General features: G+C 36.9%; 1 protein-coding gene across 1 annotated transcript; it reads right to left on the bottom strand.

The window, feature by feature from the left end:
- Window positions 1-7043: 7043 nt before the first annotated feature.
- LOC102700447 (receptor-like protein 56) lies at window positions 7044-8911 on the bottom strand. Its single transcript, XM_015839110.2, has one exon. The coding sequence runs from the start codon at window positions 8909-8911 to the stop codon at window positions 7283-7285; it is 1629 nt and encodes a 542-aa protein (XP_015694596.2). The 3' UTR covers window positions 7044-7282.
- Window positions 8912-23961: the final 15050 nt, after the last annotated feature.

The raw sequence follows: 23961 nt of genomic DNA, 5'->3' as shown, positions 1-23961 counted from the left end.
ACTATACATAAATGTATAGTGTACACAAATGTTGTAAGAGAAAAACAAAAACTCACATATTATGTTTATTGATCTTTTCACTCTTGTTCCTATGTCAGCAAGTGCAATGTCCAAATCTGGAGGTCCTTGTACATTTTCTTCATCTGCCTGACCATCTTGAATAGTCTCAGATGCTGCACCATGAAAACTCTATTCATGTGGCCAATCATGTTGCAAATCCTTAGCTGATGGACCTTGGAAACTATCTTCATATTGTTGACCATTTTTCACGAACAACTCAGCTGCTAAGTTCAAGTTCGACAACATTGCTGGTACTCTTGGCATCCCTACCCTTTTTTGAGTACCAACCTTTCAATTCATGTAACACATATTATATACTGAAGGTAATATATTGAAGTTTGAAGAAATATGAGGTTTAGGTTTAACAAACCTTATTTTAGAAATAATTAGACATGATACAACTAACTGGAAAAAACAAAAATGCCCAAGAAGGGATCGAACACAGGATTATGATACAATCTAAAAGCACACTAGTGGAAACAACTGTATTACGATAGCTAAGCGATTTCTTCCATTCAAGATACAATCTTACATCTACTTGAATGTTGGTGTGAAACTCATCAACATAAAAGAACAATTATTTGTCCTAGAAACAACTAGTCGTAGCACAGTAATATTGCATCATGCTATATAAGTACAAACAACTGAACAAATAATCCATTTCACATAGAAAAATAAATCCATTGAGAAAATAATTCTAAAGATAAATCAAGACACGCAACAAAACTAGTGGCATTGTGGCAACAAATACTTCAAAAGTGCATGAACATATCACATAATCAGAATAATAGAAAATCACATTCAATAATTAACTCCATCATGATAAAACTAGCTTGTGTGATCATCCTCGTCACTGTCTGATGGTTGTGTACCCATATCATATAGATCCTTTGACCTATATTGTTGTGCAATGTGTCATCCTTGTGCTAATGGATCTTCCACATGGAATATCTTTGACACTTGTGATGAGAAAACAAAAGGATCATGCTCCATCTTCCCTCTAGTGTTTATCAACTTTTTAAAGTTCACAAGAGTAAATCCAAACTCATCCTGTTTTGTGCCACTAAAATAATGAGCATCACACCAATCACATTTGAATAGCACTACCTTGTAATAATCTCTATATGATATCTCTATGATGTCAGTTAGTCTGCCACAATATTTGATGCCACCATCAGATATATTTACGACCCCACTATTCTGTGTCAAGCATTTACACTCATGACTCATAGTATGAAATCTGAAACCATTGATACAAAATTTATTGTAGCGCACCCCACATTTGTTTGGTTTCCTGACCAATGCTCTTATTGTTTTAGTGATGCTTGAATCATCACTAAGTAGCACCTGCATTAATACCATCCATAATTAGTAGAGAGAAATCAATTAATTATTAAGCAATGCAAGACTATACCTTTTTTCCAACCAATCAGGAAAATGTTTATCAATCAATCCCTCCATATATGAGATGTAAGATCGAAGTTGTGATGTTGGGTTCTCATCGAATCCATGACCTGCCTAAAAAATATACTAGTAAATTGAAGACATATATCTGTGCTTGAACAAACAATTGATTGTAAAATTGATTGATATTAATAGATTTTCCTATTGGTTCACCAACACCGTGAAACATGTATGCTTGTTTTTCCTCATTTGTTGGTTTAGGATTTTGAGATGGCCTTGTGAACCGTGTGTTCCATCAAGAAATCTTGAACAACATGTCATGCATTCTTTAAAAAACAAGATCTGGTGTGAAAACAAATAACTTGGTAGTCACATGAGTACTTAGAGTTATATCACAATAAAATGCATACCTTTCCATAGAGTACATCCACCTATAATGCACTAGACCAGCAAGTTTAGCTTCCTCCACCAAGTTGACAAGTAAATGCATCATAACAATAAAAAATAATGGTATAAAAACTCTCTCCACGTTGCAAAGAGCCAGAACTAACTTTGAGTATATTTTTTAAAGAAAGAATCCAATTGAACTACTATTATCATGACCTCTTTACTAGGATAACAAGAACATAGTGCGATTGGAAGGAATTCCTCATTTAAGACATGACAGTCATGGCTCTTGAGATTTCACCTTACATTCATTCATGTTGACACATCTTGAATGGTTTGATGCATAACCAAAAGGGGTTGAAAGGTTCTGGATAACGGAGCAAAGAATACCCTTCTGTTGTTGAGACATGGTAAAAGGGGCATTAGGCAATACTTGATTTTCAGTTTCATCTAATTGAGGTTTCAGTTCTTGCCAAAGTCCAATATCAAGCAAATCAAGCTGCACATTGAGATCATCCTTCATTTTAGAGTCTACATTTTACAGTGTCCCAAATAAATTCTCACATACATTTTTCTCTATTTGCATGGCATCAATATTATTCCGTAGTAAGTTATGTTCCCAATATGACAATTTGAAAAACACGGACCTCTTCTCTAGCCAATCCTCTGATATTTTTTTCTTTTGGGACCACTTTCTCTTTGCTTTATGGCCTCCAATTTCAACTTTTGTCTTAGTTTTACCTTTCTTTTTATGGGTTCCAACACCTACTTTTCTCATAGTTTTACATTCCTTTTTGCCATACTCAAATACCCTACCTTCCAGCATCCTCAAGATTGAACTTCTACTAATTGGGTTAGGTGCAAGCTATTTCTCGTCAGAACCATCAAGACGACTTTTTTGACGGTGATAGGCATGGGGGATGGTGGCAACCAATGATGGAGACCTATAGACGGACAGTTTGGACCCTTCTTCAAGAAAATAGATCTAGTAAAATTTGGACAAGACGGACATGCGAATTTCCCTTGTGTGATCCAACTAGATACGTAAGCTAACGCATGTAAATCATTAAGAGTCCACAATAGTGCTACTTGGAGAGAAAAAAAAAGTTCTCTTTGAAGAGGCATCAATGGTTTTCACGCCCTTCCACAATTGTAATAGCTCATCAATGAGTGGTTGCAGGTAAATATCCATATCATTTCTGGTTTGCTATCTGGTCCTAGAATAATCATGAAAATTATAAAAGAATTTTGCTTCATACAAATCCAACTGGCAGGTTGTATGGAATAAGAACTGCTTGCCATGTACTAGGCTTGCTACTCATGTTTCTAAAAGGGTTAAACCCGTCGCTAGAAAGCCCAAGTCACACATTACGAGAATGATGAGGACATCACTCATTCGTATGAGCACATTGAGCATGTTCCTCCAACTGATATGCAAGGTCCAATAACTCAAGCTCATGCAAGACAATTGAATTTAGAGGTGAGTTCGTTTCTTGTCTCCATATGTTACTTTGGAGGATGGTTTAGTACCTAATGATTTTATTGTGATTAGGAACATGGGATAGGACCAAGAAGAGGTTCGAGGAGGACTAGGAGGCACACAAGAAGTCCAAGACGCACCAAGTGAAGTTGGAGGCCAAACTCAAGTTGGACTCAACTCAGATTCGGAGTCCAGGAGCAGTTGGCACTAAAACGGTCGCCCAGGTCGCATACGGACTCGGATGAGGACATTCTTTACATTCACGGAAAGCTGAGAAGATAACCTTTCCAATGGCACTGATATCATTGCCAAATTCATCCGGATTCATTGGGGATAATTCTTACAAGTAGAAGTCCAGAATTTGTTTTCAGAGTTACACCACCGAGTCGGGCCTTTGGCCCATGTATCGTCGTTAGGCCCATTAGGGGTGCATCCAGAGGGTCTTGCACAATCCTACCCTCTTTATATTCAGTAGCCGACGCACCATTAGGGTTTGGGTTTTGCTTAGATACAATCTGTACTTTACAGTTTTCGCCGTACATCGGTTTGTTAGACCCCAACTTATAAGCTTAATCATTCATCCGCAACTCTGGTTGTTTTCTTCGAATTCTTGCTTGTGTTCTTCGATTCGCAGGTGAGGATTAAACTTCTTGGCGAGGTTGATCGTACAACGCCGATCGATAACCTGAGGAGAGTCGGTGCTGCGATTGCGGGATTTGAAACGTGCTGTTCGGAAGCCAGATCGACCTGTGTCGATTCTCCACCAAATCGATATTATCAGAACCTCTCGGAAGATCGGGCCACCCCTTGCACTTCATCCTGAGACACGAAATTCTTCTAGAAGATCACATATTTTTGTCATCGTGATCCGGCGTGGTCTATGGTTGAGTGGTCTGGGTGGGTGTGGAACACTCGGCACGAGCTTTCTCAGTGGTACACGATGGATGTTTTTCATCTATGGTTGAGTTGGGTGCGGACTAATGGTGGCGGAGTATGTAGTTTATATAGGGCAACTAATAACGTGATTTGATTCGCCAAAATTCATGGTGAGAAAACATAGCAATTTTGTTTCAAAATGTTAGTTAGCATGCATGAGCGTAATCCCTGAGTCAAATATACTCATTACCTATTTTACACATGACAACAAGTTTTAAAAAATAACTATATGCTAAACGAAACCGTAAACAACAGAGCAACATCTCATATAGAATATGCACAAGAGTTAAAAATTTACAAATTTACTCTACGTGCATATTGTCAAAACCATCAAATGCCTAATTAAAAGTTAAATATTAACTCCACGTCAAGCACTCAAACATTAGTTAAATTTTAACTCCACAGCGTATTATAGTAAACACCCTCACGCATATGTAAGTTTTTTTTAACTCAAACACTCATATCTGTCAGTTATTTTTTAACTCCACTAGCTTTGTTGGTGGTGGTGATGGGGGGGGCGTAGCTGACGTGGAGGTTGGTTGATTGGTTGATAGTTGTGTGACGTGTTATGTTGTTTCGTTGCACGCATCATCTCTGTGGTGCTTCACGTAGCGCCACCATGTGTGTGTATATATATATGTACATGTGTGTGTGTCTCTGTGTGTATATATGTATGTATGTGTGTATATATGTGTGTGTATGTGTATGTATGTATGTATGTATCCATAAGGATACAAGGCAAGATGTATTGTCTAACCATCACAACTAGAGCTTGGAAAACTCAAGTGATGATTCTAGTTAGTTTTCACCAGCTACGCTATTACATCAACTGGTCTATTGACCATCGAGTTGACCTCACGACAGATTTCCTATACCTAGCATGCAGGTATATATCCTCTTTATTTAAACTGAAGACCTAGACAATACTCCCCACTAGGCCCACCCCGCCTATCACCACCCCCTCTAACATCTCATCTTAACTAGTTTCTACGCACATCAAATAGCAACAAAATAATGTCGGTATGTTACACATACCCAGCAAGATTAGTATACGTACTTTTTATAAAGGAAACATTATTACTGTAGATATATATATTCATAGCCATTCATAAATAAAAGTTATTACATATAGTGGTCATTCAATTCACTCTGTGCTGGTATTAAAATAATTGTTATAATCCAATGATACCCTTATACGAGAATCATGCCACCAAAGTCCTACTTATGCGATAAAATCATCTATTTGTTATTCCGGTGTTAATAACATTTATTGTTAGTATTGTTAGCATCACCATCTCAACATATAATGCCAATAATGAAATTTATTAGAGATGATTAAGGGGGTGTTTGTTTGTAGGGGCTAAACTTTAGCCTCTAGTCACATTGGATGTTTAGACACTTATTATAAATAGTAAACGTAGTCTATAAATAAAACCCATCCATAATCTTTGACTAATTCACGAGACGAATCTAATGAGCCTAATTAATACATGATTAATGTATGTGATGCTACAGTAAACATTTGCTAATTATGGATTAATTAGGCTCAAAAAATTCGTCTCGTGGATTAGCTGTCATTTATGAAATTAGTTTTTTAAATTAATCTATGTTTAATACTTTAAATTAGTGTTCAAACATCCGATGTGACATGGGGCTAAACTTTTTAACCCCATCTAAACAACCCCTAAGTAAAGTTGTTGACGTGTGCAGTCTTGCCCGATCTCCTGCTGGTGTGTTCCATCCAATCAAATATACCTGAATGTCCTAGCCTTTTCACAAATATGGTGGTGTTTAGATTGAGAAAATTTTTGGGAGAAGTGTCACGTTAAATGTTTGATCGGATGCCGGAAGGGGTTTTAGACATGAATGAAAAAACGAATTTCACGGCTAGCCTGAAAACCGCGAGACGAATCTTTTGAGCCTAATTAATCCATCATTAGCACATGATGGTTTACTGTAGTACTTATGGCTAATCATGGGCTAATTAGGCTCGAAAGATTCGTCTCAAGATTTCTTTCATAGCTGTGCAATTAGTTTTTTGATTCATCTATGTCTAATGCTTTATTTATATGTCCAAAAATTTGATGTAATGTTTTTGAAAAAAAATTTAAGAACTAAGCAACGAGGCCTGAGAAAAATAAATAACCGGGGCAGGTGAAATCTATCCACTCCTTCCACCTCATCCTAATAGAGGATAGTATATATGTATATATATACACACACTAATCAAAGGACGATATGATAGACTGTTGCTAGTGGATATATAGGATCGTAGCGGTTGAGAAAAACAAATAAATGGCTGGAGTGGGTGAAATCTATCCACTGCTTCCACCTCATCATAACACATGACTGACAGATGTCTCCTTCTGCCCGAAGGAAGCTGCATATATATATTTATAATACCCTTCTCTAAAAATTGAATTGAAGTATAATTACATGGTAACTATACCGTAGTTACAATATAACATGTGTATAACTTATATATAATTAATTAAAATTTAAATCACACACTCGACCAATTTGCTAACACAATGCAACATCCTTTCCTTAAAAAAAGATACAGCATCATGTGTATCCATGATCCATCACCAAAAATCTCAAGGTTCAGGGCCTCAACAAATTGTTGGAATTTTTAAAAGCAGACTGGAGCTTGGTTAGCTCCCATGATCAGCTTATAGCGATTCAAAAGTAGATGTGATACAGGCGATGCTATTCCAGGTACTCTGGAGACAACATCACCAACACTACTACTCATTCTGATCAAACACACCAATAAGAAGATCGAAGATTTGATATAAAAAAAAGAAGATCGAAGATGATGACCAGAGAGGATCTAAACTATATCATGCACCTTGAATGCAAGTGCCATGCGAATGTTGTGGTTGCTGATCCATGAAGACAAAATCATAAATACCACGGCATATACACTGATGCAATCAATTTACCATGGTTGTCCAAACCTGAAATAATATCACAGTACATTAATAGGTTGCTTCCATACAATTTGTCTGAGCCTTAATTCCAACCGGTGATCAAATGGTCCACTGCACTGAACCATTTCTCCCTTAAGCTGGAATTCCACATTAGAACAGCAATGGTAGCCCAGAACCCAGTTGCAAAAGACCCAAAGACAAATGACCAGTATATGATTGGAGAGTCGATTATATCCATTTTCCAGAGACCAAATGTTATGTTGGTGGTACAGCATTTCTTCTCCACAGCTTCTCCGCACAAATCTGGATTTCCTTCAAAGAAACTTTTATCAAATGTGGGGAATTGCCCTGTATAAGGGACCTCCCCTGACAGATTGTTGTGTGCAACATTGAACGATGAGAGTGAGGACAGTTGAGTGAGCCCACTGGGGATATTACCATTTATATAATTGTGGGAGAGATCTAGACTCTCCAAAGACAGTGAGTTCTGGAAGGTGTCTGGGATTGTGCCCCTCAAATGGTTCCTTGATAAGTTCAGTGACTTTAACCCTGGTACAAACCCCAGGTTTAGTGGGATGTTTCCCGATAGATGATTCATAGAAAGGTCTATTCCAATATAGAACTCTAGTGGTAATCCTCTATACTGCATCGATGTGCCTTTTGTAGTGATGTTGATAGTAACTTCATTTGACTCTTTATTAATTCCGTATGATTCATTAAATATGTTCTGATCTGGAATGTTTGCTCTTTTGATGCCATTTGGAAAATATAGGTTATTCGAATAAAGATTCGAGAAATACGCATTAGCGAAATCTGATAGACAATCTGGTATATTTCCTGAAAGTGAATTGTTTGACAAGTCAAGGATGTGTAAGTTTATGGTATTGCACCATTCCTTTGGAATGGAGCCTTCCAAATGATTTCCTTTGAATAGAATGACACTTAATTCCAGTAGGCCTTCATATGAAAAGAGCCAGCTAGGTATAGTTCCAGATAACTTGTTATTGTTGGCATTTAGTATCTTTAACATGGTGCTCTTTCTTAACTCCGGTGGTAGGTTGCCTTCCAGATGATTGTTCTCAAGATCAAGGTGCAACAACATGAACATGCTTGAGTTCTTTGGTAGCAGTCCACCTTGTAGCTTATTATTAGACAGAATCAAATATTTTAACGCCGAGGGAAATGTTGTAAGGGACTCAGGAATCACCCCTTCCAGGTGGTTGTTTGATAGATCAAGAACTTCTAAAACATCAGGACCTATTGATGGAATATGACCATACAGGGCATTGTGGGACATGTTCAAGTATATAAGGGCAGGGAATATGGTGCCAAATGCTGAAGGAAGTTGCATTGCAATTTGATTGTCTGAGAAATCAAGCATTCCCAATCTTGATGTTCCATTTTCAAGACTAAACTTCTCTACTATTTCTAGACTGTTTTTCCTTAGAGATAGGGAATTAGAGATGCTGTAGAATAGCTCAAGAGGAATAGTCCCACTGAGAAAACTGCCAGAGAGGTCTAGATCAAGAATGCTTCTTTGTCCAAGAAGAAAGGTAGGGATCTTTCCATTGCTATGTTTGTTGATGATGCAATTATCTAGGGCAAGATGCTCAAGTTGGAAAGATGGCACCCAGCTAGGAAACTCAGTTTCAATTCTCAGCTCAATATTATTTGAGAGGACTAGCGCCTTTAAACTGGAGAAGTTCGCCATCAGGGACAAGTGAAAGATACCCTTGAAATGATTATAACCGAGTTGTAGGCTTTGGATTTCACTTAGATTTTGAAGGTACTCTCCAATATTACCGGTAAGTAAGTTGTTTCTCATATCTAACTCCTGAAGTTTCATCTCACGGAAACAACCAACTACTCCACTACCAATCTCATTCATCTGAAGTTTCAGAGACTTCAACCTATTTAAATGGCAAATACCTAAAAAAATGAAACAGGAAATCTGCCTTAAAATATTTCCATCATAGAAATCAAATAAACTAATTATTGTTTAGGATCTACTCTCATTCTGCTGAACAAAAAACATAACATTAAAATATATTTTTTTTGCTTATTATTACGAACGATTTCATACGACAGGGACACAGGGGAGTTATATATTACCTTTAATTTCCTGAAGATGATTATAGGACATATCCAAAGTCTCCAGTGCTGTGAGATTTGCTATCCAATCTGTTGTTCGGAGTTGGTTTCCGTCAATGCGCAACTCAGCTAAAGATCTCATATTACTAACAAATCCAATCACACAATTGTCGGAGAGATTATTCCTATGTAGGTGTAATTTCTTAACCTTCTGCAGCCCATAGACCCCTGTAGACAAATTATGAATATGGGAGCTTTTACTGTGCTCATCTTATCTACCTATTGATTTTTATTTTATGAATAAAAGAGATTCAACTGCTTACATTATATGCCATGTGTAAGTACTCCATCCGTATGAAAAAATAAGACAAGCATGCATCTTATTGAAACAGTTTCTAGGCTCTAGCAGTATATTTTGATCATTAGTCACGTCTATATTGTATTACCAACAACAACAAAACCAACATTCTATGAAAGTATTTTCAAATATAAATTAATGATAGATACTAAAGAGATATATTTTTAAATTATGAGTTAGGCAAATGTGTTACGAATGTTTAGTCACGTCTATATTGTATTACCAACAACAACAAAACCAACATTCTATGAAAGTATTTTCAAATATAAATCTAATGATAGATACTAAAGAGATATATTTTTAAATTATGAGTTAGGCAAATGTGTTACGAATGTTTAAGAAAAAAATATTATTATTTCTCTTTACTAATTTAAAAGGAAAGTCATCGGTACTCCCGCGTATGCATGCATGCATGCGACAACTTAAAAAAAACTCCCCCTCTTTTTCGCAATCCCGTGTATGCATGGAGAATAAAAGGCTTATGCAAAAAAAAAAGAATGGAAGGCATGTGTGAGAAAAAATGGCACGCATGCATGCGGCAATTAACACAAAAAATATAAATAAAATAAAATTGCAAATAGAAACAACAAAACAACATATGCGAGAACCCATACGGCAACTATAAAGAAATTAAAAAATCACTACCAGTGTGAGATAAAAGAAAAGAAAACTGGAAAATAATTCCCCAAAAAGAACGCAGGTGCATTCACATGCGGTAAAAAAAACATTCCAAAAACAATGCACCTTCACAGCACAAAAATAAAATAAAGAATAACCCCCAAAAGGAAAAAACCGCACATGCAAACACGGAAAAGAAAAATAAAATAAAATCGCATGTATGCCGCAACTAACAGAAAAAAATCACAATGTTTGTGCGAGAAAAAAAGAAGACAAACAAAAAATCCCCAAAAAAGAAACCATCAGCACCGGAATGTACTAAAAAAACAAACAATCTCACAAAAAACCACCACAACTGCAGAAGCAAAAAAGAAAAAGATTCCCCCAAAAAATAAACTGAACTACGCCCACGTGAAGTGAAAAAAACAAAAAATCTCAAAAAAAAACATACATACACCAAAAAAGAAAAGAAATAAAAATTCCACCCCAAAAAAACAACTGATCTACACACGTGCATCCGCATGCGGTGAAAAATCAAAAATCCCAAAAAAAAGTTGTTGCACCTGCCCACACGAAAAAGAAAAAAAAGATTGCATGTCATGTGGAGACAACCTAGTTTTATCTGCGCTGAAAAAAAGAAAAAAAATATCAGATCGATCACGCAGAGTCTTCCTCGTCTCCAAACGACACGTGTCCCACCTAAAATAATATATATATATATATATATATATATATATATATATATATATATATATATATATATATATATATATATATATATATATATATATATATAGTTTTGTCACGACACACGAGTATGTGTATGTAACTAGTTAGAATCAGAGTAGTCACTAGAATTTCTTCAACCTCGACAATAAAATAGGTAAAAAGAATGTCCATGGCATTGGCTCGAATTAGACTATACCATTGTTGATGTTTTTAGGATATCTTTACCATTTGTTTTATTCAAAAACTTCTACAATTATTAATTATTTTGTTATAATTAGAATTGTTATTAACTATAATTTGATTATGTCACATGTTTGTTATGAAAATTTTGAATAAAACAAATGATCAATGTGTACCAGAGAAAATTGTCAAAACACCAACCATAAAGACAGCACTTTTCTAGAACACTATAAGTAAACAAGAACTCTTCTCCAAAACACCACTAGTAAACAAAACAAGGTAGTCATGCCAAAACGTCAAAATTCATAAAACAGGCATTAAAAGTGATCATTCCACCCCCTAAGCCTTGTATTAGCCATATATTATTCCACAAATTAATAAAAATTATTTATTTTTGAATAAATAATTATAGAAAATATGAATAATTGTTTTTTCGCGCAAAAAAAATACCATGACATCTTCAAAAAGCCCTATATTATTCCAGAAATTAATTTTTTGCACAAAAAAATAATTATTCATATTTTCTATGATTATTTATTCAAAAATAAATATTTTTTATATTTTTTATTAATTTCTAGAATAATATATGGCTAATACAAGGCTTAGGGGTAGAATGGTCACTTTTAATGTTTGTTTTCATTTAATGTATGAATTTTAGTATTTTGCATGACTAGCTTATTTACTAGTGGTGTTTTAAAGGGTTCTTGTTTATTCAGGGTGTTACGAAGAGTGCTGTCTTTTACGGGTGATATTTTGACGATTTTCCCCCAGCAAATACTGGAATGCCAAAAAAAAACCAAAGAAAAGAGACCAACCGGACCGGAGAGCCTAGCTCGCTGCTGGAGTGGCCCACCAGTCATGTCAGCTGACCCATCTGGTTAGGTCGACCAACAACCTCTCTAGCCTAGTGACTAGCTAGCTTATCAACCAACCGAATGTTTGTTCCGATGGCCAATTCCTAGTTGATTATTCTGTTCTGCGAAAAAAAAGTTTTGTGTCCTGATATCCTGATCGATCGATGTGATTCTTATGTTCAGATACAATCACTCCAGTGGATATTGGACTCAGAGATGATAATCTTGAGGATGGGAGAAGATTTGGGTTCTTTGAATCCAACTTCCTGAAGAACTCAGCAGGCACATCAACTGACTTATCCAAGTGCATCGACCGGCGGTCCGACCTATCACTTACATAAATCACCCCACTCATTTCACTTTACAAAACATACTCAGTGTGCTCTCTTAAAATTTTGTCAAAATCATTGTCTAGCTTGAGTTGGGTTCAGCAAAAGTCTCGTTTTTTTCATTTAGGCCCGTGCTTATAAGCTAAAATTTAAATTTTTAACCTTAAATTTAGATCTGACTTTGAGGGTTTTTAATCCTAGTTTATTTTTTAGCATTGGTTTTTAGATCGCTAAGCACACGTATATAAAAGTTTTATTGATAAATTATTTTTTATTTGTAAATATGTCGTTTGTCTTTTTTACTTAAAAAACCAGACAATCAACCCCCGACGCTAGCTTGCCGTATTAAAGCTGCGTTCATTTGATGTAGGTTGATGAGTAAGTTATCTGGTCCGAAAAACATAGTAACATATTAGTATATTATTAATTAATTATTAAATATAAAAAATAAAAATAGATTAATATGATATTTTAAAGCAAATTTTATATAGAAAATTTTTGTAAAAAAACACATTGTTTAATCGTTTTGAAAAATATGCGCATGAAAAAAAAAAAAGAGATCTGGGTTAACTAGCTGCACTGTAACGCGGCCTAAGTTTCTTACCAAGTCCTTTCCAAGTTGGTTGATTGACTGATTGGTCGATCGTCGTTTTGCATAGCTTGGAATTATATGATGTTGCTTCTTGTCTAGGCTTAGCTCACCTAGCTACGTCCAGGAGTTGTTTTTGGAGGAGATGGTGAACTTTAGTATAAATTATGGGTGTGGAGCCTAACTCTTATAGTAATTCAAATACGTACATGTTAGCTACAGGAAATAGATAAACGTAATTAATCACGGGGTAGTGACAGCCTTTAATTTGTGCTTTCCTTGTAATCATCTACGTTGGCTTTAGTGTGTTGGTGTTACTGATCAGGGTAGTATGTACCTCATTGATAGCCAGGACCTGCCCTTGTGCTCGAAATAGACAACTCTTTGTAGTAGTTCTAAGTTTGCCAAGTTCTACTCATGGTGAATTCTTTCGACTCTGGTAATTAACATTCTATAATTCTGTTCAACTAGATTTGCTTGTATGCTGTGTCATTCGTGGCTTCAAAATTTCTTATCATTTTGGATTTTGTACAAATTTCCATAGACAAGGATGGTAGAATTAAGAAGGATTTGTTTTATGCCATCTGTGTGTTCTTTGGTATATAAACGTGATATCCGACAGAAATTTTTACCGTCCTTTAGAAAATACTTTGAGTTACTAAATTCTTAATGTAAAATTTTAATACCTAATACCTAAATCTACTGAAGTTTGTTTAAAAAAAATACAGTAAGTCATCTTTTCAAGTATGATAAAATTGCCATGCCTTGAAATACTCCTTGGCCAAATAATACGATACGAACTCTATGGGCTTGCGGAACTTTCTTCTAAGAGAAAAACCAACAAGTATTTTTGGCGCAATTGTTGAGGATACAATTGATTTAAACTACTTTTTTTAGCCTTTTTAACATCATTAAGAAACACCTCGAGGTACCATATATTTTTCAGTATAAAAGTTTAATAACTCGAGGACTAATGTATTTTAAGATATCAAAATTTTACACTAAAATTTATTGGTATCTCAAGGTACTGTAAAAAAACCTTCTTTTTCTGTTTTTTTTCTCGGTTGAAATTTATCACACTCTTTAGTGGATTTAAAGCTGTTCTTGTTTCCTCTTGTTCTGAAGATATGATAGATTTATAGCCAGATTTTATCTCCTGGAAAACTATACGAGTCACTTCAGATCGTTAGTGAAGAAACCAAAGTACCAGTATCAGCCGTGAAGTCTCATCCGATGTCTGTGGACACTATGGTATGGTCACAATCAGAACAGATATGTAAGTCTTATTTGGCACAAGATCCAAATCCTATATCTTTATTTGATCTAAGGTTGTAAGTAAAACTAGAATTGTTTAAACTTTTATATTTCATCTAAAATAAAAAAAAATTCTATCTATGAGCGATTTATGGTCTTTAAAAAGGTACAACATATAAGCAGGTGTGAACTGAGGGTCGGTTTGGGAAGCATAATATTCTAAGTAGCCTATGAGAAGCTAGATTGTCAAAATCTAGAAAAGTTACATTTTTCAGCTTCTGGCTTCCCATTTGATCGTTTTATGGATTTTATAACTTTAGATTCTTAAAAGCTAAATATTGTTTAAAAGAGTTTCTTATTCTACATATTGCTTTCAGATATGCCCTAGCTCGGATCATAAATACAACATGGGCTTGATCGGAGTTAAAAATTGAGAAAATCTAACTAATACCATTGACAAACACTTAATTCTAATAAATGCCATCGACGAATGCGAGTTCTAAAAAATGTCATTGTATAAACGAATTTGTCTAAAAAATGTCATCGCCGTTAGAGTTCCGTCCAAATTTTCCGTTAAGTGCTATAGCATGAACAGTGTATTTAACTGTAGAAACGGACAGAACCCTAACGGCAATGGCATTTCTCAGACAAATTTGTTTGTACAATGGCATTTCTTCGAACTTGTATTCGTCAATGCCATTTTTTAGACTTAGACATTTATCAATGATATTTTTTAGATTTTTCTCTTAAAAATTTCATGGGCTTCGTCAGGGACTCTACCCATCGGCTGCGTTCGTTTTAGCCGGTCCGGCTGAACTACTACTCGTTTTTTGTTAGCACGTTTTTCAAACTACTAAAAAATATATTTCGTGCGAAAAATTTTTATATAAAAATTGTTTTAAAAAATCAAATAAATCTATTTTTCAAATTTTTAATAAGTAATACTTAATTTAGAACGCAGCCGTCGTGGCTCTCACTGCTAGTGAGAGATAGAATCATGCGCTGAGAGAGCTCACTTGACCGGTGCTCTATGCATGCTGATGTCGGCTGTGAGGCCACCGGCTCTAAGATCCAATTGTAACAAAACAAGAGATGACAAATCTTGAAGGTGGTCGGTGAACTCGATGATGCATATTAATTTGCTGTGACGAGGGTGGATTCGTGGAATTAATCCAAGGCTGGAACAACGACCGGCCGGAAAGACAATCCTTGCGGCAGATACGCAAATTCAGGCTAACAAGTTCCTAAAATTTTTTTTTCCAAAAACATCACATCGAATTTTTAGAAATCTAAATAAAACATTAAACAGAGATGAACCAAAAAACTAGTTGCACAGTTATAGAAGAAATCTTGAGACGAATCTTTTGAGCCTAATTAGTCCATAATTAGTCATAAGTGCTACAGTAACCAACATGTGCTAATGATAGATTAATTAGGCTCAAAAGATTCGTCTTGCAGTTTATAGGCTAGCCGTGAAATTTGTTTTTTTCATTCGTGTCCGAAAACCCCTTTCGACATCCGGTCAAACGTTTGATGTGATATTTTTATCAAAAAAATTTTGGCAACTACACAACACCTCATGTTTCTAGCCTCCGAACTCCAAGGTACCTGGCCCGTGGAAAAACACGCCCGGTATCTGGCGGTACCGATTAAACTCTCAATCTGTAGCTGAGATTTGCACCTCATCTTTTCTCTTTACTTATATTTGTAAGATAAAAAGTAAACTTTCGACCTTAAATTCAACGTTGATTCGAGGGTTTTCGGTTTTCACCATAGTTTATTATTCGAGCTTAACTTTTAGATCGCTAAGAATAATGTATATAAAAATGTTATTTATAAATTATTTTCAGTTTGTAAATATTAAAAAGTCAAACAATCAACGTATTTGGATATCTTCCGATCCTTACGACGCGTCCTTACGTTGTAAGGACCGTAAAATTGATATACGTCCACATGTACGTAGATTTGTGAAGTTAGAAATACCCGTACCGAAAAAATCTCAGGTATATATACCAAATAGGACCTTATTCTCTATCAAACTCGCCAAACTAGCTTATTGCTACAGAACTAATATACCTGTGGATGAGTAGAAGCCAGTGATGCGGTTGGACGAGAGGTCGAGCTCCCTGAGCTCCGTGAGCGGCGCGAGGACGGCCACATCGATGGCGCCGTCGATCTTGCCGGACTCGGTGAAGAACGGCCTGTCGAAGAGCACGACCCGGCCGCGGCCGTCGCACGTTACCCGCGGCCAGGCGCAGCAGTCGGGTTCGGCGGCGGTGAGGTTGCCGGCCCCCCAGTCGTCGAACTCCGCCGGCGTCTGGTAGAGCGCGTTGAGCCGTATGAGCGCCGCGGCTTCCTCCTCGGGGCAAGCGCCGGAGCCGGCCGCCGCCAAGGATAGCACCACCGCGACGGCGGCGGCGCACGAGAGGGTTCCCAAGACGAGCAGCCCCGTCGGCAGACACCGAAGCACCCGCGGCATGAGATTATATTTTGGCTTGGCTGGGCATGCATGTAGTGTATGTTTATGCTCGTAATTAAGCTAGTTCTCGATGGAGGAAGACTCGAAGTCCATGGTCAAATTAAAGCTCACATGCTCGCTGGAGTGGTGGACGACGGAGAAAATTTTAATTATACAGTTGTAATACTGGTCACTAGCCGGACGCTGGTGGACATACATGGCCATTTGGGCCACCCCGCACGACACCGCACGGCACGGCACGACACTGCCGGGCCTTCCAGTTTCTCGACGGCGCGTGTTGCAAATGTAAACGCTCCATGCATTCCAAGGAGCAGCGACCAACGACTTATAGAAACGATTAGGTTTAGGGTGAGCCCGTTGGTGTTGGCTTAGCCCAGGAATCAAACTACCGGGGAGCGACTTACGATCTCCGGCAAAGAGTCACGCGAGTGTACACACACGAGCAGCAAACAAGAGAAAATATACACTGAAAATACACACTGGCGACGAACACCACTTTGTTTTTTTCACTGTATTGCTTCTACCACTTACAAACTGATGAATACACGGCTTTTATAGCCTCGCACACAGGCACACGACTAACAGCCCGGCCACATCGTAAGCACGATCATGAGCCACTAACTCATGCACGATCTGCGCGCCTCACGCGCAAGCATCGCTCCTCCGAGCTGACCACAACACGTACGTGCTCCACTAACCTGCATGTAGCTAACTAATTTGCCGTTACTCCTTTTATTCTCTAGACTGACTTAGTTGCTAGTCATGCATGCAACACATGCATGCACTTATCACTAGCAATGGCTAACTCTAGATGCAACCTGAACTAATCACAGCCTACATGACACACATGCATGCATTTACTTCTAGGATCTACGTGAACAGATCAGGTGCCTATCTACCATCAACTAATACAAATATTTAAAACACGTACAGGTCAGGATTAGTGCTAACAGTTGGGGTTAGGATTCGAAGAGATCATGGATGGATGGAGAGCTCACCTGCGTTGCCGGGAATGGTGTAGAAGAGCCGATGGGCCAACGGGAATGAGGGGAGGCAGGAAGAGATTGGCGCCCGCGTGCGTCGTCCACTCTCGTGCCAACCAACGGCGGCGTGCGTCATGCCCTCGATGTTCGGCGGCGGGAGGAGGAGGAGAGGGCTAGCCGGCTAGATGGCCGATGGGGCGAGGGCAGGCGGCGGGCGGATCATGCGAGGAGATCGATGGAGAGGAGGAGGTGACGGCTGAGATGCCTAGAATTTTGGTGCCCCTTTTAGAACGAACTTTTATTTTATTTAATAAATAATGTAAAATATATATTTTTATTTCTAAAATTTACAAATCTAACCTCCTAGAGAGCGGAAAGGAGCCGGAGACAGACGATGACGCGGCGCGGATGTAATTTTGCAATTTGGCCCTTGCGCCTAGGAACTTTTTGATTGAACTATGGTTTGATATATATATTTATAACATATGTAAACATTTAATCATAAGTACTGTGGTCACCGCCACTCTCTTCTATTATAGAGACCAGAGGTCGAATCCTTACATGAGCAGAGGATTCGACATCTCCAATCTGAGTTTTGCTCAAGTCTCAAATAAACTCAGCAACATATTCAAACAAATTCTGACCATCGGTTAAATTCTTAGAATGTGACAGGCCAATCGGCTATCGAGCCGATAGGTAACTAATAATCCAACTGACAAGACGAACAGTAAAACAGGTCGATCGACTAAAAAGCTTGGATCAGCTAGAAACTTAATAGAAATAGACTTAAATTAAATATCAGACCAACGTAATCCGCCAAGTTACCTATTAATATTAGTCGATCGGACAAGCCCTTATAACCAGATCGAACCAAACATCATAGATTGGACTTAACCAACACAGTATGCAGTCGAGCACGATATAATTGTAGGAAATTTGAAGATCGATAAGGCTCATAAATAAACTAATAAATTACTTTGAATAATTTTAATTAATAATGAATGCTTTGCTGCGATTGGCTAAATCCAATTTGCATGCAATCCTCATAAGCCGATGCAATATAAATAACTGCCGATCTAACCGAATCAAGCTGATTTGTATAAAAATAATGCAGTAAAGTGATCGGCTACTCCATTGATATAAATGTGATAAACATGTAGATCGGCAAATATCATCTCAGCTATAGACGGCGGACAAATAACCAAGATCTATAAAATATCGAGCGTATATCACTAAGAATAATCATAGAAGATCGGACCCAACCAAGACAGTTCAAGATTACGTCTAGCAATGTCAGGCGAGATACTAAACAGATCTACATTGCTATCAAGCCAAAGAGCCAATGACTGATAACTTATCGACTGGTACACCGATAAAACAATGAATAAAATACGTCGATCTGATATAAACCATTTGATAAACGCAATTTACTAGATCGGACCGAACCAAGACAGTATTAGATTGAATATGTCAAATAGCAAATATCAATCTAACGTAGATCGTCCAAAGTGGTCGACCAGATCAACTCAAAACATAAAAGTGATCTAAACTGAAACTAATATGATAACTAGCAATCACACAACCAGATTAGAATATCGGACCGAACCAAGACAGTTCTAATCTAGCCGATACGATTAGCTTGGCCCGATGGAATGTAGGACTTACCCTTCCACCGGAGATCGAGACGATGTAGCCCGTGTCAGGTGGCAAGTTTCGTCGGAGTTGAAACCTCGGTTAGAAGGATGGCGATGCGCCGAGAGTAATTGATCTATTGATTGAGACGTAGATGATTTACAATGACCCCACGCATACATATTTATACCCTCGGGTGGATGCTAGTCCGTGTTGGACACGAAATACGACTCCTAATAGATAAAAAGAAATAACAAACTCTTATGTAGATTCTATCTTTAACACCCAAGTCTCGATCGGACTCTAACTCTCTTAAAGAAAAAGAAAAAAATTTAAACTAACTCTAATTAACAGATAAAATTAAATTACACAGATTCTGATATTACCGAATCTATCTGTAACATTCTAGGCCCAATCGGACTCTATTTCTTATCCGATCTAGACTTCATCGGTTGAATCTGAGTTATATTCCGCCTGGTCTTCTATCCGATTATCATGTTTCCTGCTCGATTCGGTCTTTAATCACAATTCAATCTCCAACGGCAATTATTCAAATTCTAGTGTTAATAGTTGTACATATATGTATCAAATCGCGGTTTAATCGAAAAGTTCCTGGGCACGAGCGGCAATTTTGCATTTTTGCATAAAACCTCTTGCCACCCTTACAAAGGGCGGCAAGGGGCCAAACGCAAAATTCACCCGGCCGCCGTTATTGTATTAACCGTTGTCCGCCGCGCCGTATGTCACGTAGGCTTTTCCGCCCTCCTAGAGGACGACGGAAGGTTAGATATGTGATTTTTTAAATGAAAAATCAATTTTGTGAATTATTTAATAAATAAAATTAAAAATCCAAAATATTTCTTTTATAACGGGCCAGGCCGATGCGAGGGGCGTGCCGTAGGCCTGGGCGACTGTCCTGTCCTGCTACTGCTAGACATCCAACAGTTGGAGCATGCCGTATGACGCCAAGGCCGTTAAAGTCATGCTCGTGCTGGCCTAGCGTTCCTGCAGTTTGGCCCAAGCATGGCATCTAATGTTTGGATACAGTAATTTTTTTTTATAGTTGTTTGTCACATCGAATGTTTGACGTTAATTAGAAGTATTAAATATAAACGAATAACAAAACTAATTGCATAAATAAATGCTATTTTATTAGACAAATTTTTTAAGGCTAATTAATCTACGATTAGTAAATGTTTACTATAGCATCACATTCGATAATCATGGACTAATTAGGCTCAATAAATCTGTCTCGCGAAATAGTCCAGAGTATGAGGTGGGTTTTATTAATAGTCTATATTTAATACTTCTAATTAATGTCCAAATATTCGATGTGACCGTGACAAAAAAACAGCGGAGATCCAAACACCCCAATAGTCACGGGCCGGCCTACACAACCAAGCTTAGATAAGAAAAATAAGGTCCTACATGTCTAAGCCTTATAACTTATAACTAACTAGCCAAAACAAAATAATATATCCAATATGTAGGACCAAACTCACAGTTAGTCCAGCCACAATTAACTGACTATAACAAAATCAGCTGTCCAAATAGCGAAAAATTCAGTCAGAAGTTCAAATCAAAGGAACCAAAATACTACACAACAACCTCAATGTAGTCCTAGGCATGTGCGATACACCAAAATGAGTAATTAAGCCGTTTAGAACATAAATTCCAATTTAAGTTGACTAAAATTAACCTTACATCGGGATCATACAGTGTAATTCGATTAACGGTAAGCCACAGGCCATATTTAAGTAGTAATTCACAAATAATTAAATTATTTGGGAGAAGAGCACTGTGCAACCTATACTGGTTTATTTGAATGAATCCAAATATTACATTCCCACTAAAAAGTTATTATATCGATGGATCTAGGTACAGCAGACCATAATCTTCCAACCATATTTTGCTTGCACTTACATCATACTAATTAATCTATGGAAGCAATAAAAGATATCATATTGATGGATCTATGGAAGCAAGAAAAGATAAAATCGCACAATCTTAGGATTAGGATATGTGTAAGAAGATCGTTGGTGGGGATAGAAATTTGAGCGATTACACTTTTACCTGCAATATTTAATTTCATCCATTCGTTTTTCCAACCAAAGGTGCAGATCAAATGCTACAGTACCATCACTGCAACGATGCACTTTTTTTTCATTGTGTGAACAGAGGCTCCAACAGTCTAATTAAGACCTTAGATGCAGTTTGGACAGTTCTCATGTAATTGCTTAAGTTATAGTCATACTGGTCACTGCATACGAACCAAATCACAATATTTAATGTGGACAGAAAATAATGGCCAGTAAAATATTCCTTTTTTATTTAACTAACACGGTTAAGTTTGGGATCACAGTGTTTTTTTTACCATGTCTTATTTAAATTTCTTTGCACTAACTAAATACTTGTGCTTTTGCTACAGATAAACCTATTGGTTTTTTAGAACAATCCATCCAATAGATGTCTTTACATCCTAAAATTGCACTTTATAGATGAAATAAGATTGATCCAATATGTAGAAATATTTTGCAACATTAAGTACACTAGCAATATACCCATGTTGATGTTACGGTATCATAATATTTATATTCACGCCTCATTTCAATTTCATTTTAGTTAAATTATTTTTTAAAAATAGGTCTAATTATACTTTAAGTCGATTCAAGTCATATATCAAATATACATCTACTAACGTATGGTGACATTTGATAATAAAAATCACACAATTAAAAGAAATATTATGTTTTGGACATTGCACAATTTTATCTATCCATAGCCATATTCAAACGAATTTTATAGCCATATGTGTACCATCCACTGCTAGTTATATAGCTATGCTAACGCTACGGTAATACTAGATAATGTAAATTAAATAATCAAATAAAGATTTACGTTTTGGACAAGAAGATTGTTTTCTTCTTTTGCATAATTGAATCTATCATTGAATACAAGAGATATGCACACCATCCACAATGTTTCTAGCCACTCCGCTTTGCCACATTAATATTTGGGTGTTTGTTTGTTTTTAATTTTCCTAGCAGTGTAATAAAAAAAATGAGCACCAGCTGCTGACGGTGGGATAAACGGCCAACACAAGACACAGCTGGCACGAAGAAACTCAAAACAAAACACAGCTGGCAGGGGCCAAACGCAAAATTCACCCAGCCGCCGTCATCGTCTTCACTGTCCGCCACGCCATGTGGCATGTAGGTTTTTCCGCCCTCCTAGAGAATGGTAGGATAGGAGGTTAGATCTGTGATTTTCGAAAGAAAAAATCAATTTTGTGAATTATTTACTAAATGAAATTAAAAATCCAAAATATTTCTTTTATAATGGGTCGGGCCCACACAACCAAACTTAGATATGAAAAATAAGGTCCTACATGAGCAAGCCTACACTGAGTCCAGTTATAACTAACTAGCCAAAACAAAATAATATATCCAATATGTACGACCAAACCCACAGTTAGTCCAGCCACAAGTAACTGACTATAACAAAATCAGATGTCCAAGTAGTGAAAAATTCAGCCAGAAGTTCAAATCAAAGCAACCAAAAGACTACACAACAACCTCAATGTAGTCCTCCTAGGCATGTGTGATACACCAAAATTGAGTAATTAAGCCGTTTAGAACATAAATTCCAATTTAAATTGACACAAAATTAACCTTACATCTGGATCATACTGTGTAAGTCAATTAATGGTAAGTCATAGGCCCTATTTAAGTAGTACCTCTCCGTTTTAAAATATAAGGCTTTCTAGTATTGTGATAGCAATGAATCCATATATATATATATATTCATCAATTAATAAATTTAGACAATACTAAAAACTCTTACAATATAAAACGAAACGAAGGTAGTAATTCATAAATAGTTAAATTGTTTGGGAGAAGAGCACTGTACAACCGATACCGGTCTATTTGAATGAATCCAAATATTACATTCCCACAAAAGTTATTATATCCATGGATCCAGGTACAGCGGAATCATAATCTTCCAACCATATTTTGCTTGCAGTTACATCATACTAATTAATGTATGGAAGCAATAAAAGATATCATATTGATGGATCTATGGAAGCAAGAAAAGATAAAATCGCACAATCTTAGGATTAGGATATGTGTAAGAAGATCGTTGGCGGGGATAGAATTTTGAGCGATAATACTTTTACCTGCAATATTTAATGTGAACAGAAAATAATGACCAGTAAACTATTCATTTTTTTAATTTAACGTTGCTAAGGGCATGTTCACGGTACAACTTATTATGGGCTCTATCTCAAACCACGTCAGCAGAAAAAACTCCTTATACAAAGGATAATCTTTTAAGCCGACTCTTCATAATTACTGGCTAATTACTTCCCCGTTCACGTTCTATCTGATCAGTGCAAAAAGCATATTTTTTTAGTTGTCCCCTCGTTTCACGTCAGCGAGCATGCAACGATAGAGACGATAATAAGAGCTCTTTGTACATGCCATACCTGTTGGATCACATTTTTTTAACTATTTAATGTTATTTAAATTTCTTTGCACACATGTAGAATTACAAGTCACCCTAAACTAACTTACATAAATAGACAATTACAAATTTATATATATTTTTAATAAGACTAACGCCAATAAAAAGTTATTTAAAAAAACCGTAGGCGGAAGTCGGAAC

Source organism: Oryza brachyantha, chromosome 7 (assembly GCF_000231095.2).
Source record: "Oryza brachyantha chromosome 7, ObraRS2, whole genome shotgun sequence".
NCBI classification, from domain to species: domain Eukaryota; kingdom Viridiplantae; phylum Streptophyta; class Magnoliopsida; order Poales; family Poaceae; genus Oryza; species Oryza brachyantha.
This window is presented reverse-complemented; position numbering and strand designations above follow the sequence as displayed.